Consider the following 18,542-nt stretch of genomic DNA (forward strand, 5'->3'; position numbering starts at 1 on the left):
CCACCAGGTTAGAGACTTTCTCCAAGAAACACAGAAGACAGCTCTCTTGGTCTCCTAGGACTGTGCCTGCACAGGGATAAAAATCCCTTCTGAGTAGGCTGGGACACAGTGTCAATGCTTGTTACTCCCCAAAAAGGACTTTGCTTAAAGCTGTTGGTTGTGGCTTTTGAAACTCAACATTAAAATTGAATGTAAGATACAAGGTCCCTAAGGAATTTCTGCAAAAAGTGCACTTGGTCAAGGAGAATTCACCCTTGTACCATACAATCCTGGTCTCAGAAAACAAAGGGTGACCGATGGAGTGCAGAACAGAATGCGGCACTAACTGCCTCAGGTGGTGGCTGCAGCAGCTGTACCTAAGTTCCTCTTAGTTTTATAGAACCCAACAGGCTACCTAGAGTGGATGCCTAGAGCGGATGCCTGCCTTTACCACTCTTCTTTTTCAATTCTTCATGGGAAAAATACACACACACACACACACACAAAAGAGAAAGATGCAAATTGACTGTACCTTCATGACACCCACCAGCCAATCAGGAGTGAGTATGCAAATTAACCCAACAAAGATGGAAGGTTAATTTGCATATGCAGGTGCAGAGCAGCCAGGGGCGGGATGCTTGCGTCATTGCCATGGTGACGATGCAGGCATTCTGCACCGCCCCAGCTGCTCCGGGCCTCTGGGCAGTGTGGGAAGGCGGAAAGGCAGCTCCGGCCAGAGCGAAGGCAGTGTGGCAGCCAGGGAAAGGAAGGCCCATTCTTGCACAAATCTTCATGCATCGGGCCTCTAGTGTATATATATATATATATATATAGAGAGAGAGAGAGAGAGAGAGAGAGAGAGAGAGAGAGAGAAAGAAAGAGAGAGATGGAGAGATGGTTTGGGTGGGTAGAGGAGAGATACAAAGCATTATCTTTAATCCAGAAATTTTTAGTTTCTTGAATTCATTTTCATTTTAAATATCTCCACCAACTCTACCATGATGGAACATGGGGCACTGCAGGGGGTAAGCATCAGGGGAAACTCCTCCTGCCTCACCCAGGTACCGTGAGGGAGTTGCTGTCAGCACATCGCGTCCATAGGATGAAACACACTTGTGTCTGTTAAGCCAGAGTTCAACATCACTGCCTGCTAGTTTGTATATTTCATAGAAGCAGGGCTTGGTGTCTCCCCTAGGTGGTAAACTTCTCCAAGACAGGTACATGACATGGAATAGCACAGCCGTAAGCATTGAAACATCTGGGTTCTTCTCCATTAACCAGGCCTGTGGCCTTTGAGCAGTCCACTGTATCTCTGGGAGTTGGTTTTCCCATCTGTAAAAAGGGTATTATACACCTGTTCAGGTTCTGTCACAGTTTCACTGTGATAACACTCGTGAGAACAGTATAAATCTCTGTTTGGGCAAAAGCTCATGACCACAGAGACTGACTTTTCTGCTGTGCCCAGCAACAGAAAGAGCCACCCGTGTCTCCCAGCACAAGGGTGTAGAGTTGTTCCTCAGAGAAGTCACAGCTTTCCAAATGCTGTCAGGGTGGTTTTGCCACTGGAATGACCTCCATCTGAGTGACTATGTCTGTCCAGTGGTTCTCAACCTTCCTAATGCCGCAACCCTTTAGTACAGTTCCTCATGTTGTGGTGACCCCCAACCATAAAATTATTATTATTTTTAAAATATATTTTATTGATTTTTTACAGAGAGGAAGGGAGAGGGATAGAGAGTTAGAAACATCGATGAGAGAGAAATATGGACCAACTGCCTCCTGCACACCCCCCACTGGGGATGTGCCCACAACCAAGGTACATGCCCTTGACTGGAATCGAACCCGGGACCCTTCAGTCTGCAGGCAGACGCTCTAGCCACTGAGCCAAACCGGTCAGGGCCATAGAATTATTTTTGTTGCTACTTCATAACTGTAATTTTGCTACTGTTATGAATCGTAATGTAAATATCTGATATGCAGGATGTATTTTCTGGGGTCGCGACCCACAGGTTGAGAACCGCTGTGTAGGCAGAAATGAAACCTCTCTCGGTTCAAACAATCCCCCGTGTGTGAGGGCTTTTCAATGGGAGTAGGACTGTTGGTATGAGACACCACATAGCCGCCTCACGGGATGCAGATGGTTGTCATACTTTTCTCGCCCACAGACAGCCAGTATGTTTTCTTCAGATTAATTAGGTGGGTTGTTTGGACACTCGTAGACAGCCTGTACCCTAGTATATTCGAGTGTCTCCAAGGTGTCAACCAGACCAAGATCTTTACTGTTTAGCTGGGCTTCTGATACTCAATACTCACCATGTGTGGGATCCTGGGGTGCCCACCATCAAAGAGAAACTTTTCTTCTGAATCAACTTAAAACTTCCCTCATTTAATTCTACAGTTCCCCAGGAGATATGCTGACATGTTACCAGTTCTGCTGGCCTTCGAGGGACTAGGAATGGGCTGTGGCCCAAGGGGTCCGCTTAGCAGGGACAGTGCATCCAGGTGAGGGCTTGGGCCAGCGGGGCAGGCGAGCTCCCTTCCCAGCCCTGCCTGGGCTTACTCAGGCACCTGGGGGGTCGGGGGGAGGAGAGCTGCCTGTGGAAGAACCAGCGGAGCACACAACTTACATTTAGAAGGTTCCACCTTTGTGAGCATGAAGGACTCAGAGGGTTGAAATTCCCTGGGTGCCAAGACCTCAAATGTGAGTGAATGAACAAATCCAGATTTCCAGGCTTTTGAACCTGGAGTAGAAGGAGCTTTCAGCAGAGTAGATATATGTTTGGATTTAAAAAAAACAAACATGTTCAGTCTGGCCAGTGTGGCTCAGGGGTTGAGCATCAACCTATGAACCAGGAGATTGCAGTTTGATTCCCAGTCAGGGTGCATGTCCGGGTTGCAGGCTCGATCCTCCATGTGGGGCATGCAGGAGGCAGCCAATCAATGATTCTCTCTCGTCATTGATGTTTCTCTCTCCCTCTCCCTTCCTCTCTGAAATCAATAAAAATATATTATAAATAAATAAATAAATAAAATGTTCAATTTGATCAACCAAAGCTTATTTTGAGGGGCTACTGTGTGCCACGCAGTATTCTAGGTGTTGGGGATAGTGCAGTGCAGCTGTCTGCTACTAACCTTTCTTTCAGTGCGGGAGACAACCAACACAAATGCACACACAGTCAACACCAGGCCCTCTGAAGAAACACACCAGGGGACAGAGAACAGCGAGGAGAGGGAAGTGTCAGCAGCCCTGGGCTCTTGGATGGCCCGTTTCAAAGGTGCTGTCCAGTCACTCCACGAAAAATCAGCATTTGGCAGGACACCCACCTGTGCCTCTTCCACGGAGGCCTGCCTCCTGTTAGTCTCACTGAACGCCCCCTAAACTTGCTCTCCCACAGAGCTCCCGTTCCAGAGGTGGGTCCCCGCCCCCACTGCCCGCCTGCCCAGGCTTTCATGAGGTCAGTGTGGCACTAAAGGGGAAGGACTTTCCACTCCCTCCCCGCACCGTGCACATTCTGACCCAAACCTGGCACGAGGAGGGCTTTGGCCAGCTTCACGTCAGGGTTATTTTAACTGGCAAGGTATCCCTTTAAGAAGGATCACATTACAGATGGTCCAGTTGGGATGCAGGTTATTTCGAGACTTCCTGAACATCATTTCTTGGCTACTTCATTCAGATAAATCATTGATTGCCCTGGAAGAGGTGCCGGGGGTAATGATGACTAAGACTCATGCCCTGCCCTTGAGCAGCCCACAGTCCAGCAGTGGGCAGAGGCATTTGAACAGATCAATTGCAGCACCACTGGGCGAGTGCAACTTTGGCAAGTGCAAGATGCTCTGGGAGCCCAAAGGGAGAGCAATGAACGCTGCCTCAAGGGTGCTGAAGATTTCCAGCACCTGTCATGATTCCTGATGCCTCACCCATTTATTCCTCATCCATCCATTCACACATATTTCCTGAGCAGTTTATATCAGGGCCACACCCTGCCTGCAGAGATTATTTGTGTGGCCTGTTATTGTTGTTGCTGTCATTGTCTGATAATAGTTGCCTTCCACTATTCCGAATAATGCTGCTATGAACATTGGTGTGCAAGTGTTTTGGGTGGACATATGTGTTCAGTTTTCATGGGTATATATCTAGACATGGAATTGCTGGGTCATATGACAATTACAAGCTATACTATTGAGGACCTGCTAACCTATTTTCCTACTGATGCCACCATTTTACATTCCCCTCAGCAACATAGGAGAGTTCTAGTTTATCCACATCTTTGCTAACACTTGCTATTTTCAGCTTGTGGGTTTGTTTTTTAAATTATAGTTAGCCCAGAGGGTGTGAATTAATATCTCTTTGTGGTTTTGATGTTCAATTCCCTGGTGATGGACAATATATGAGCAGTTTTTATGTGCTTATTGGCCATATGAATATATTCTTGGGAGAAATGTCTATTCAGGTCATTTGTTCATTTAAAAATTGGGTTACTGCCGAAACCGGTTTGGCTCAGTGGATAGAGCGTCGACCTGCGGACTGAAAGGCCCCAGGTTCAATTCCAGTCAAGGGCATGTACCCGGCTTGTGGGCACATCCCCAGTGGGAGATGTGCAGGAGGCAGCTGATCGATGTTTCTCTCTCATCGATGTTTCTAACTCTCTATCTCTCTCCCTTCCTCTCTGTAAAAAAATCAATAAAATATATTTTTAAAAATTGGGTTACTTTTTAACCTAAAATGCTCTAGAGGTTCAGAGGAAAGGGCAGGTGGCTAGAGGTCGGCAGCGGTGGATGCCCTGGAGTCGAGGGTGAGCCAAAGAACAGAAGCAGCAGGTCCCTGGAGTGGACGATGTGGGGCGGCTGGTGAGCTCAGGCAGTGTCGGTAGAGTCTGGAGGCAGAAACTCCTGGAGTAAGTTGATGCCTGAGTGGAAAGTAACTCACTGAACAAATAAAAAATGTTTCACGATTATGAAGAGAACATTCTCTCCCTTCTCCTCCCCCTCCCCCCATTTTTTTTTTTTTTTTTTTAATGAGAAGGACTAGAAGTTTTAAAGGTGGCAGAAAAGTCTTGCAGTGTCTTTGGGCCACACTGTCGGCCTCTATCATTCTGAACATTTATTGCATGAAGGTCAGACCCTTGTCGTATCGTCCTTGGTGATATACTGTTCTCAGTGTTCTGATGGCTTCAAAGTGCCCTTCCTCCTTGTCTTATCAAGCACAGGGCCTAGGTCTTAAACCTTCTCTTGAACAATATTCCTCCATTCTCCCAGGGCAGGGGCAGGCACTCTCTAAGGAAGGGGCTGTGCCACTGGAACATAAAGGGACTAAACCCCACCAGTAACTCATAAACTCTGGTTCCTAGAGATTAATTTAATTTTTAGGCTGTATTTAATTGTTTCACTCCAAATAATACTACCTACTTATTTTTAATAATATAAACAATACAAAAATATTAAATAAAAAATGAAAGGCTGCCTCTCTCCCAGGCCCAGAGGTAACCACTGTGAGCAGTGCCTATGTGTCCTGCAGACACCCTTTCTGAGGCTATGAGAACATATTGTTCGAAAGAGAGTCAGGATGAGAGGTTCCCATAAACTAGCTCTCATTCCTCTTCTCCGAAAACCCCAATAATTCCTTTTCTGGCATGTAGAGCCCAAGATACACACGGCCATGAATAGGCTGTTCATCTCTCCCTGGGAGCTGGGGGTGGAGGCTCAGACAGTACAACAATATTATGACTGCCCGGGGCGCGAGGAGAGTGAGCTGGGAGTTAGGAGGGCGTTTGCCAGGTGCTGAATGGGAAGGTTGTCTGAGCTGTGCTGAGACCCGCCCCTTTCTCATCACCCAGTGTGTCTCTAATAAAGGTCTTCAGTGTCCTCCCCTCATCCCCTGGTCAGGAGTTAGGGAGTGTCTTGTCTCCTGTGCCGCCTCCTGTTGTCCCCAGGGGAGCCTGGCTCATGCCTGTTCTTACCAGGTGGCCCCAGGCTCGTCCCCTCCTTATCCACCTGGGTGCCCTAACAAGGAGTGTGCGGGGCCGGCTGGAGGAGCTCTCTCATTTGGATGGTTCTGTTACACAGACTTACACACAGAGCCCAGAAGTGGACTTGGGCTCTAGAAGAAACCCTGATTTCATCTCACTGAACAAATGAAATGGAGCCAGGCACTGTCCCTTCATAGGCCTTAATTTCCTCATCTACTCAATGGAATGAACAACAATGACTAACCTCACAGAAAGAAAAGTCATCCCTTTCACAGTTGTTCTATCCTTATGGGGCTGATTTTCCTAAGAACAGAGACTATGTCCGGCGCACATCTGCCTTTAATAAATGATTGAGAAGTATTGTCATCTCTAGTTTATATCTAAATCAACAAACTGAACTTCTTCCTCAGGCATTGACATTCAGCCACCATCCACTTATGCAGCCAGCAGGTACTTAAACAAAGGGAGGAGGTTATTTTTATGTGCATTCGCTCCCTGCTTCCTCACAGACATGGCTTCTGAGTGAAATGGACTGTGTGAGCCAATGGGGAGGCCAACCCCATTCTGGTTTTTGGGGTAATTGTGGCAACAATCAGGCATTGATTTCCCCCCTTCGCTCTCCTCAGAGTGGCTTCCTCACAGTTCTTAGGGTGGAAAGGATGTACTCATTGTCTTGGTCACCACAGGCCTTCCTTCCTTCCTTCCTTCCTTCCTTCCTTCCTTCCTTCCTTCCTTCCTTCCTTCCTTCCTTCCTTCTCCTCACAAGGATATTTTTCCCATTGATTTTTTAGAGAGAGTGGAAGAGAGGAAGAGGGGAGAGAGAGAGAGAGAGAGAGAGAGAGAGAGAGAGAGAGAGACATTGATGCCAGAGAGATACATCGATTGGTTGTCTCCCACACACGCCCCACTGGCTTTGGGGATCAAACCTGAAACCCAAATATGTGCCCTAGACTGGGAATGGAACCCACGACCCTTTGGTGCACAGGCCGATGCTCTAACCACCGGCCAGGGCACCTCAGGCCTTGCTGGGAGGCCTACGGGGTACCTTCCCTTCAGCACCTCATGACTCACGTTTCTTCAGAGACTTCAGTTTATCTCAGTGAGGCTGCAGAAGGTGTCACCTGTGCTGTTGCCAACAGACAAGTGTGTGAAGCAAAACGGGTTTCAGTGGAGGGGCGAGGGGGGATCAGACCATACCATGGTCTGCCTTAGAAGGAAGGAGGTGAGGTGGTCAGCACCCTGAAATGTGACTAAGAACCAAACCCTGGAAGGTCCACTCTCTCCCGGCCCTCCACCCCCACTCTGCACTAACCGCCCCCCCCCCTTGGAATTGCACCATTTAGACACCGTCCCACACATGGGAGCTCATTATCATTGTGGGCTTCTCCCCACAACACCTGAGGGTAGAGCACTGTTCTCCCCCTATCCATGTCACTGCAAAACCCTCTCAGTTTAGGTGGATGCCAGTCCCTGAGGTGGGGGGATAACAAAACACACATAGAGGAAGGAACAAAGACATCTAGAAACCCCCCAAAGGCTATCCTCCTGGCCTACAGTTCCCGAGTCCTCAGTTCTCCTGTGCTCCTCTGCCGGGGTCCAACCCCAGCAGGTCCAGGGGTCCCCAAAGGTGTGGACGGAGTCAGCGAAGAAGGAATGACATGGAGACAGCGTTCAGTTGATCAGCAGCCTGGCCAGGATCTCTAGCCAGGATCTCCAGCCAAGTTCTGGTTAGGATCTCCAGCCAGGTTCTGCAGGTTCTCCAGCCAGGTCCAGTCACCAGGTTCTAGTCAGGTTCTCTTGCCATGTTCTACAGTCAGGTTCAGTCCAGGATCTTTTGCCATGTTCTCTCCAGCGAAGTTCTTCTGTCTCCAGGCTCCGTGTAGGTTCTGTCTTCTGAATTCTGTGTTCTAAGTTCTGAGTCTGAAGTTCTGTCTCTTTCTGTCTTGTTACATCTGTATTTATACCAGTTGATTCAATCCTATCAATCTCTATTACAAAGGTTAGGGCGTTTCTTATCTCCATTCCAGGGAGTAAAGATTATGCAGCTTAAGCATGATTGTTTGTAGTTAAAGTGATTAATTACCCGCCTGGCACTTAGTTAAGGGGTTTTATTCCCTCCCTAACTTCAGGGGAAAATCCCTACCTGGGGAAACAACCTTGTTCAGAGACCTTGGTTAAAACACATAGTGCCAAGAAGGTGAGCAAACATATTAAGAACAGTATGCCATATATGCCAGGTCCCTTGAAACAGCAAGCATGGACCAGCTCCCTGCACTCCTCGCTAATTCTGGGCCAAACCTTCACCTCCCTCCCTCTCCTCACTTGAAAGATACTGCTGGAGTTGAACAGTAAAAGCCGGATTCATTCTTTCATCAGCATCTACCTGTCCCAGGTGATGGGGACACAGTGGTGGTCGTGGTCCTTACCCTTATGGTGCTTACAGCCAAGGGAAGGGAGACAGGGAACAAGCAAATTAACAGATAAACCTGACAGTCGGTCAGTGGCATGAAGGGGACAAATAGGGGCTATGATGAAGGGCGAGGGGAGGGGCTTCTGGGGCAGTGACATCTGCACTAAAACCGGAGGGATGAGGAGGAGTCAGTCCTGCAGAGCAACAGGGGAAGAGCTGGCAGTGCGGGGCGAGGAGCTGCAATGCAGAGGCCCTGTGACTGCAAAGAGTGGGTGCATTCAAGGACTAGAGAGAAGGCCCGTGTGTGTGGCAGCAGAGAGCATGGGGGGTGGGGGTGGGGGCGGGGGAGGGAGAGTGACACAGATGGAGTGGAAGGGCAAGCAGGGCCAGAAACCCCGGGGTCTAGGTTTATAGGATTGCGGTTGTTTTCAGAATTCGTGCCAGGGATTTTAAGCAGTGCAAGGGCCTGTTCCGCTCCTCACTTTGGAAAATCACGCTGGCAGAGTGTGAAGCATGTAGGTGCTTGGTCACGGTTTCAAAAACTGTACCCTGACAGGTGGCGTCACCTCATCTCGAATAGATTCACAGGGAAGGGGAAATGACCTGTGCACTGGCCAGGGCCTGGAGGCGTAGCCCAGACCCTCTCCCAACCTGCGTGGGGAGGCCATTCTTTCCAGCGTGAGGCGCACAGGAAATAGGGAAGCGGGAGGAAAGTTCTGGAATAGAAAGAGACACCGGAAGGCAGGAACAGTGGGAGCAGCCAGTGAGGTTAGGAAAACCATCTTTTCAGTTCACCTTGGCAAGGGAGCTTAGAAACCTTGGAATCTCGTTTCACGACAATTCTGAGATGGGCTTTCTACCACACCCCCTGACCTAGCGGTCCTTCCCTGCCTCGTCTTATGGTTCATTGACCTGGAATTTCTAGACACCACTCACTTCCCTGAGGTGCTCAAGCCTTGGGAAGTTAAGTGTGATGGGGACAGAATAAGACATTCAAAAAAGATGTATGTGTCAGTTCTAGAGACCCCCAGCGAAGCGTGATGGACAGGAACCTGGCCGAGAATCGCCAGGCGATTGTCCAGGCCAGCACGCCCTCCCCAGCCCTAGGCTCTCTCTCGGCAACCCCGGGAGACCGACCAGCTCTTAGGATGCTACATCTACAGAATTTGTTCAGAAATGATACGCGAAGTGTTGGAGAGGCACCCCTGGCCCCCGCCACCTTTCCACAGGGTTTTCCAAGCAGAGGGAGGCTGGACGGTTTCCAAAGGAAAGCTAACAGGAAGCATATAATTTTCAAGGAGCCGACAGATCACTTGCAGTCAGACCACGTGGCTCTCCTAACATTTCTGAGCTCATTCTCTGAGAACCACTCTTCCTCAGCACCTAGGCTCTGCTAAGAGGACTCACTCCCCCCGCCTCACCTGGCAAAGCTACCCAGCCGGCTACGGAGTCTGCACCCCAGGCTTCATTCCTCTCCACGCTCCCCAGCCCAGCTTTCATCCGCCAGCTTGTCATTTCCTGGATGCCCCACCAGGGCCTTCCAGCCAACGGGTCCCCAACCAGCTCATCTTCCCGGCCCCGGCTTTCCTGTTTCCGTGGATGGAAGCACTGCTCCCTCTGCTTCCCCACTGGAAATGTCTGAGTCATCCTTGACTCATCCTTCTCATTCTCCAGATCAAACCAGCTCCCGAATCACGTAGTACCTATTTCCATGATGCCACTTGACTCTGTCTGCTCCTTCCGACGGCCCCCATCCCATTTCGGTGTGGGCTGTCATTGCTTCCCTCCAGGCAGGCACATCCTCCCTTGTTCCCTCACCATTTCCCACCCCCACACTGCTGCTGACATAGGCTGCTCACACTGATCGCCTCGCTCTCTCACAGCAGCCTGACGTGGCTCCCTCTGCTACCACATTAAATGTAAACCAGCTTTGAGCTTCCTAAGTCACCATTCCTTTTCTAATACTGCGTGTTCAAGTTAAATTTACTTATTCTCGGTGTAGGACATAATGTTTTGTCTTTTCTCACACCTTCTTATATGATTTTGAAAAAATAAGGTCTTCTGTTATGAAATCCTATATTATCTGTATTTATAGGCTTGCTTTATCTCCTTAGAACAGCGGTTCTCAACCTGTGGGTCGTGACCCCTTTGGCGGTCGAACGACCCTTTCACAGGGGTCGCCTAAGACCATCCTGCATATCAGATATTTACATTACGATTCATAACAGTAGCAACATTACAGTTATGAAGTAGCAACGAAAATAATTTTATGGTTGGGTCACAGCATGAGGAACTGTATTTAAAGGGCCAGAAGGTTGAGAACCACTGCCTTAGAAGATTCAGTGTTTCTGTATTACTTAGTCTCACATTTGCTTATACTTCCTCTACTATGTGAGCACATGCGTGTGCCACACACTGCTCTCAGGACACCTGTATGCAATAACGTACTCTCACAACAACTCTGATTGTGTCCCCATTTCACTGGTGACAAAACCGAGATGCAGAGATGTTGAGTAACTTGCTGAGGCCCCAGACCTAACACGTGGCAGCGCCTGGATTCTAAATCACATGGTCTGGCCCCAGAGCTCAAGCTGTTAACCAGGGAGTTCATATTTGTCTCTGTTACCTACATTCCTAATGTTATAGTTTGACTTTAGCTGATGTTTTATAGCTGAACTGAAGTTTAAGGCGTGTGTCCATTATTGGTCAGAAATATCAATGGCAGGCCAAGTGTGTAAATGTAATTTGATAGCAGGAGCTGATTTAAGGTGTCTCCCAGGAAATCACTCTAAAGTTAAGAGACATCTTTGTGCCATTTTTTTTCCTACCTGTTCTTCTTTTTTTCCCCTTTTCTTATTCCAGTACATGGGCTGTATTGAAGTGCTGCAGTCGATGAGGTCACTGGATTTTGGAATGAGAACTCAAGTTACAAGGTAAGAGAACTAGATTGGAAGAGGCTTTGAGGACCATGTTTTATTTTTCACTTTGTTATTTTTTTAATAAGAGAAAGTGTATTTAGAAAGTCACAGAGGTAGAAAAATCAGCCAGCTGGGCTACGTGGGTTCAGGAAATAAGTTACAGAGAGGCAAAAGAAGAGGACAATTTTTGTTTGTTTGTTGTTGTTTTAAAGAGAACTGTTTTTAAAGTCACAACAGCCTTTAAAGTCCCCATGGGTTGTTATTCAGATGCCTGGAAGCTGGAACACAGTCCAGTGACCGGGGATAAGTCCCCTTATCACGTCATGTGAAAGATTTCCCAGTTCTGTGGCAGAGCACCTGCATTGTGTATGAGAACTGGGAAGATGATGCAGTTGCAGAAATAGCTGGTTTCCCGGGTACCAACAGTTTTTAAAATTCTGCCTAGAAATAGGGCCTTACAGTAGAATCTGAGACCTGTGGAGGAAGTAGCTGAAAAGAAGATGAGAACTGTTTCATCTTCCCAATTTGAAACTCTGTATTCATTAAACCTAACCCCCAGTCCCCATTCCCCACCCGGCCCCAGCCCTGGCAGCCATCATTCTGTTTCATGTTTATGAATTTGACTACTCTAGGCACCTCATATACGTGGAATCATACAGTGTTGGTCTTTTTTTTTCTTTTTTTAAAAATATATTTTATTGATTTTTTTTATTATTTTTTTTTTTACAGAGAGGAAGGAAGAGAGATAGAGAGTTAGAAACATCGATGAGAGAGAAACATCGATCAGCTGCCTCCTGCACCCGCTCCCCCTCCCCCAACTGGGGATGTGCCCGCAACCAAGGTACATGTCCTTGACTGGAATTGAACCTGGGACCCTTCAGTCTGCAGGCGACGCTCTATCCACTGAGCCAAACCGGTCAGGGCAGTCTTTTTTTTTTTTTTTTTGATAGCATAACGTCCTCAATGTTTATCACTAGGCCAAAAACTATAACTATTTTGAAGGCTGCTGCTGTGTATTGCTAGATTGTTCTACAGAAGAACTGCACTAGATGGTGCTCCTCCCTCCCAGCCATGTGTCTGTCTTTTGTTAGGGCCTATTTTTTAAATCGTTGTAAACCTGTAAGTGCATATTTTCCCATTGTTTATTAACTGGTACAACACTGTATTTTTTTTCTATGCCATGACGTTTCAGTGTGTGACTAAGGTACAAACCCAAGGAAGGGGCTGCCGTGGTTTCTGGATGGTATTCCTTGCAGATGTGTCTGTACGTGATTTGGGCATGGCCGACTATGCTCTGGGCAGATTCGCAGAGGCTCGAGGGCGGTGGGTTGTTGTTAGATTTGGTGGTGGGGAAGGCCTCTCTGAGGAGAAGATATTTGAGCTAATCTCTGAATAAAGTGAGGGATCCAGCATGGGAGTGTCTGGGGGAAGAGCTCAGGCAGAGGGAAGGCGGTGTGTACACCATTGGTCCATAGCGTCAACCCTGACAAGGCCCCAAACCTGGGCAGTTGGCCTGTCCGGTAAGAGTGTGAAGAAAGGGCATCTTCTTCCAAGAGTGGATACTAGACAGTGACCAGTGGGCTCCAACTCAGGGGAGGGAGAGGCTGGATTGGAGATTCAGGGTTCAAGATGCCCTATGGTAAAGTGGTCTGCCTTGAAGTCAGGAGACTCCAGCCACGTTAGCCCACGTTGTCTGTGGTTTGGCTTAAAGGCCACGAAGCCGATTTCCATGTACCAGGGCTGGAGCATATGTTCCAGGCTGCCCTCCCCAGCTCTCGAACCCATTCTCTGGGGCTTGTAGAGTTTGAAGTGCTGTATCTTATAGCTGCCTGGGCTCAGCAGCAGCCCTGAGACTCCCTGATCCAGGTGGGAGAGGGAGAAAAGCCACCAAGGAAAGTGAGGTAGAAGACAAAGGAGAAGGGATAAAATAGGTATGTCCCACTTTAAGGAATTAACCAAAATTGAAATTTACTGAACAGAACAGTTACCATGCAGAGTGCACCCCTGGATTCCTTTACATAATGAATTCCTTGCTGGTATTTCGAAGGAAATTCAATGTAGGAAAGAAAGTGTTTTTACTTTGTTCCCCAGGAGCTCACATATTGCTGAAAGTGGGAGTGATCTTTGGAACTCTACGGTAGGTCCGATAGGACATTCTACAAGAGGATGTAAGCGTAGCCGTAGGTATTAGTGCACAGCCATAGAGCTCCCTGTATGCGACCTGGGTGGGCACATTCTATTTGGGCCCGGGGTCATTTCTTTGGTCCCCCTCGCCCCTCGCTATTAGACTGGTGCATTCTATGAAGTGTGCGCCTCAAAGCCACATGCATGTTGCTGGCACAGGGTTCTCATGTGACCAGCATAAGAAAATGGCTCACTTTCCTCCAAACCTCTAATTTCCACCCTACTTCCCAAATATTTACTCTTCTTCTGTCTCTTTTAATTTTTCCTTCTTTATCTCATTCTCCTTTCCTCTCTCAACTTCTGTGTATTTTGACATTCACCTACTACTCGAGTTGCTTTATTACCAGTTGTCCTAGATGTTATCATTAAAACATTACTCTGGAATCAGGCTCCAAATGGTTTTAAATTTAACTTTCACATATTCACAAAGTTTCACTTTGCTCATATCTTACTGAATGCTCATATCTTACTGAATGCAAGAAAATAATTTTCAGTGCACCAGTTAGAATTCCAAGAGAAAAGACCTTGGCTTCTCATGGCCGATGTCCCACCCTGATAAATGGTCTTACCATGTCTATCCTACTTCACACCTTATTCCAGATAACAGGGCGACAGCAACAAGAAATTCCTGGTAATCAAGGGGGAGCTAGGATTAAGACACAGGGATTGGGTCAGCATTTGAAACAGAGGAGGAGGGTGGGGCACAGTTCTTGTCTTTCTGAGGGACCTGCCTGCCCCTTGTTTGGGGGCTGAGTCCACAGGGTCTGGAACACAGAAAGGACTCAAATAGAGCCGCAGAGAAAAAGAAGATGACAGGAGGCACCCACTTCATAGCCCCACTGAACTCTGTCCCTCAGTCCAGACTTAGTCCCCGAGGGAGCCCTGTGGTGGCTGTTACTGTTGTTCCTCTGCGAATTCTCACCCACAGATCTTGACTGATTTAGGACCAGATCTCAATCGTTAGTAACTGAGTATTCATGCAAAAGGGCAAAGGAAGAGGTTTTCCACCACAGAAACCAGAAACACAATCATTAGGAAAACAAAGGCTCGCAGCCACAGTTGCCTTCAACTGTCTGGAAAACAATACCAAGGAAGTAAAGGAAAGAGAGGGGCTGAAATCATGCTAAGGATGATATAGTCATTTGTTCTCTCCCGTAAAAATGTTCTCATCATGAGTTTAAAAACAAAACACCTCATTTAATCTGAAACACACACACACACACACACACACACAGAATCAGGTCACTAAACCCTAAAGCCCAACTTCCATCTTGAATAAGCACCCACATCATGCACAGAAGAAATCGTCCCTCTCCCCCTAAGATGCCGCCTTCCTTGAGTTTGGGCGCCTGAGGCAGGCAGGAGGAATAAGCCCATCAAGGGCAATCACCTAAGTGGAGCTGGTGGGACAGGGCCTGGCTTCCAGGCCCAAAGAACAGAACTTCATAAGAAACTGTCATTGATCACATTTAGTTCATCACCACAGAACATAATACAGGGTGGGCAAAAGTAGGTTTACAGTTGTATGGAAAATAATACAATGACTAATAAATAATAATCCAAGAATAAACTGTATTCTGTGTACTCATAATTGTAAACCTACTTGTGCCCCACCCCATATATCCCAAGGAGCAAGGCATACTGCTGGTGGGAGGGACCTCCAGATCACTGGCTTACTATTCTGGCACCCTCCTGCTTTTTTTACCTTATATTTGTAACTCCTATTTGGTAAAAAAAAAAAAAAAAAGAAAAGAAAAGAAAAAAAAAGAAAGAGAGAGAGAGAGAGAGAGAGAGAGAGAGAGAGAGAAAGAAAGAAAGAAAGAAAGAAAGAAAGAAAGAAAGAAAGAAAGAAAGAAAGAAAGAAAGAAAGAAAGATTCAGCCAGACAAAGTGCACCTAGCACAGGACCTGCCCACGCCACGCTCCAGGGCAGCTGAGAAGCCGAGGCAGGCGCTGGGCTCGCCTCATTCTGACTGCCATTCTCAGGCGGGAAAGGGGGGGGGGTCTGTGTAGGGAAATGGGGAGCTGTTAGAGAATGAGTGGTGAACGTTCCTTTTGGGGTCCTGGTCTAAGACTCATTTTCTCTAGCGGATCCTAAGGGGCTACATGTTGTGGATTATTTATCTGCCCCATCCCATCCCATGGGGAAGAAAACCCTGGCCCGCATTTTTCTGAACTGCTGCTGCAGACAGTTGGCAAGCTGTTCGGGTGATTTGGTACCAGGTAAAGCAAGAAGGATGCAGAGATCATAATTCAGAGGACATTGTAACTGGACTAATTTCCTGTTTGGAACGTTATTGCTCCTGAGCAGTGATTAGCTTACTAGCTTGAAGGTTTGATTCTTTGGCTTCAGCAGGACATTAAAGGCAGTTCTTCAGAGACAAATGCATACTTCCCGTGTGTGTGTGTGTGTGTGTGTGTGTGTGTGTGTGTGTGTGTGTGTAAGAAATGTGGACATTAGGAGGGAAAGTATTCTATAGAGGTCAAATATTTTCATGTTGGGGAGCTAAGTTAATACATCTTTGAGTACAGGTTGGCATTTATCTAAATTTCCTGAGAATTGCAGGGATGGGATTGGTGCAGCTCTGTGTGGATAAGTGTGTGCATCTCCACCTCAGACTTGGAGTAACTGTATGGCACCAGGTGTGTGTGTTGAGCTGTGAGGAAGCCGTGGAGGTAGCAGTAGGATTGCAGCCCACATGACATGCCAAAGGAAGACCATGAGAAGAGGCCAAGTCTATCAGCTTGCCAGGCAAGGGAACACTCCCAATGAGGAAATTACTGAGAAGAGTGGAAAGGAGGTTTAAGGTTCACAGTGGTTATGCTAAGGATGGAAACACGAGCACTCTGGCTGAGGCGGATGTACGTGATTTGATAAAAAAAAAAGTTTCATTATTCATTGGTCAGGAAAGAATATTAAGATGCCAGTAAGGATCTGGTGTTCGAAGGTCAAGGTTTATGACCTTTACCAGCTAGTAAGAATAGCTACAATAAAACCTAAGAGTGAAGCCTGGCTGGTGTGGCTCAGTGGTTGAGTGTTGACCTATGAGCCAGGAGGTCATGGTTCGATTCCCAGTCAGGGCACATGCCTGGGTTGCAGGCTCGATCCCCAGTAGGGGGCGTGCAGGAGGCAGCCGATCAATGATTCTCTCTCAGCATTGATGTTTTCATCTCTCTCTCTTCCTTCCTCTCTGACATCAATAAAAATATATTTAAAAAAAAATAACAGTCAAATGCTCCTAGACACATTTGATGTAGTGGAAATACTTCCTTTCACACATGTAGATGTCAGGAAGCCCTTGCAGGAGGTTTTGATGTGTGTGTGTGTGTGTGTGTGTGTGTGTGTGTGTGTGTGTGTAACCACCACTTCTTCTAGCTTCAGGTTCTGCTGCTCCTCAGTTCCTCACAATCTATTTTGGACTGAGATCTCACTTCTCAGATATCTGAGATGAAATTGCCAATTAAATTCCTTTTAGAAGACTTCAAAGTCTAGTTAATAAAAAAAAAAAATGTTTCCAAGCAATTGGGAAGAGTTTTGAGAGCATGTCAGAGTCAGGTGAAGAGAGAGAGGGCATGAAAGTCAACAGTAGTACGTTTTTGCTCAGTCATTTAGCACATCTTTCACATACAGGTGCACAGTTACTATTTGAATGAACAGGTGTAAGGTCCAGCAGTATAGTTCCTAAAGCAACACACACAATGTGCAAATCATATATACAATAAAGGATTAGTATCCAGAACATATAAAGAGCTCTTACAACTCAATAACAAAAACAAAAACCCTATTAAAAACTGGGAAAACGCCTTGGTAAGGTAGCACAGATGGTTAGAGTGTCATCCCAATATACCAATATTTCGGGTTCAATTCCTGTTCAGGTCACATGTAAGAATCAACCAGTGAATGTATAGATAGGAAGGACAACACATCGATGCCTCTCTCTCTCTCTCTCTCTCTCTCTCTCTCTCTCTCTCTCTCCAATCAATCAATTTTAAAAAACTGGGCAAAGGAATTGTATGGACATTTCTCTAAAGAAGATATACAAATGGGCAATAAGCACAAGAAAAGATGCTTAACAATACTAATCATTAGGGAAATGCAAATCAAAACCACAATGAGATAGTACTCCACACTCATTAGAATGGATATCATTTATAAAAAAAAAACCCATAAAATAAAAGTTTGTGAGGATATGGAGAAGTTGGGACCTCTTGTGCATTACTGGTGGCAATGTAAAATGGAGTAGCCACTGTGGAAAACAGTATGGGATTTCCTAAAAAAAATTAAAAATAAAATTACCATTTGATCCAACAGTTCCACTTCTGGGTATATATCTAAAAAAATTGAAAGCAGGGACTCGAACAGATATTTGTATACCTATGTTCATAGAAATGTTATTCACAATAGCCAAAAGATGGAAACAACCCAAGTATTGATTGACAAATGAATGGATAAACAAAATATGGTATACACACACACACACACACACACACACACACAGGAATATTAATCAGCGTTAAAAAAAAGAAGGAAATTCTGCCCTGGCTAGCTTGGCTCAGTGACTAGAGCATCAGCCCATGGACCAAAGGGTTGGGGGTTTGATTCCCGGTCAAGGGCACAGGTTTGATCCCCTGGTTTGGGTGGCGGGGTGTACGAGGGGGGGGCAACCAACCGATGTGTCTCTCTCACGTTGATGTGTGTGTGTTTTTCTCTTCCTCCCCTCCCACTCTTCCACTCTCTCTAAAAATCAATGGAAAAAGGGTATCCTCTGGTGAGGCTTAACAATAACAACAACAAATAAATAAAAGAAGGAAATTCGCCAGAACCGGTTTGGCTCAGTGGATAGAGCGTCGGCCTGCAGACTCAAAGGTCCCGGGTTCGATTCCGGTCAAGGGCATGTACCTTGGTTGCGGGCACATCCCCAGTGGGGGGCGTGCAGGAGGCAGCTGATCGATGTTTCTCTCTCATCGATGTTTCTGGCTCTCTATCCCTCTCCCTTCCTCTCTGTAAAAAATCAATAAAATATATTTTAAAAAAAAGAAGAAGGAAATTCTACCAGTTGTAACAACATGAATGAAACTGTACGGC

The 18,542-nt window shown here is 46.7% G+C and overlaps 1 protein-coding gene across 1 annotated transcript in view; it reads left to right on the forward strand.

Moving 5' to 3' along the window:
- The window catches only part of SHC4 (SHC adaptor protein 4), a 118,518-nt gene that overhangs the window by 25,089 nt on the left and 74,887 nt on the right, over positions 1-18,542 (forward strand). The window contains exon 2 of the mRNA XM_059702104.1: positions 11,218-11,288. Coding sequence (XP_059558087.1) covers positions 11,218-11,288 — 71 coding nt within the window. The remainder of the gene's footprint in view (positions 1-11,217; positions 11,289-18,542) is intronic.

Source organism: Myotis daubentonii, chromosome 1 (genome assembly GCF_963259705.1).
Source record: "Myotis daubentonii chromosome 1, mMyoDau2.1, whole genome shotgun sequence".
Lineage (NCBI taxonomy): Eukaryota > Metazoa > Chordata > Mammalia > Chiroptera > Vespertilionidae > Myotis > Myotis daubentonii.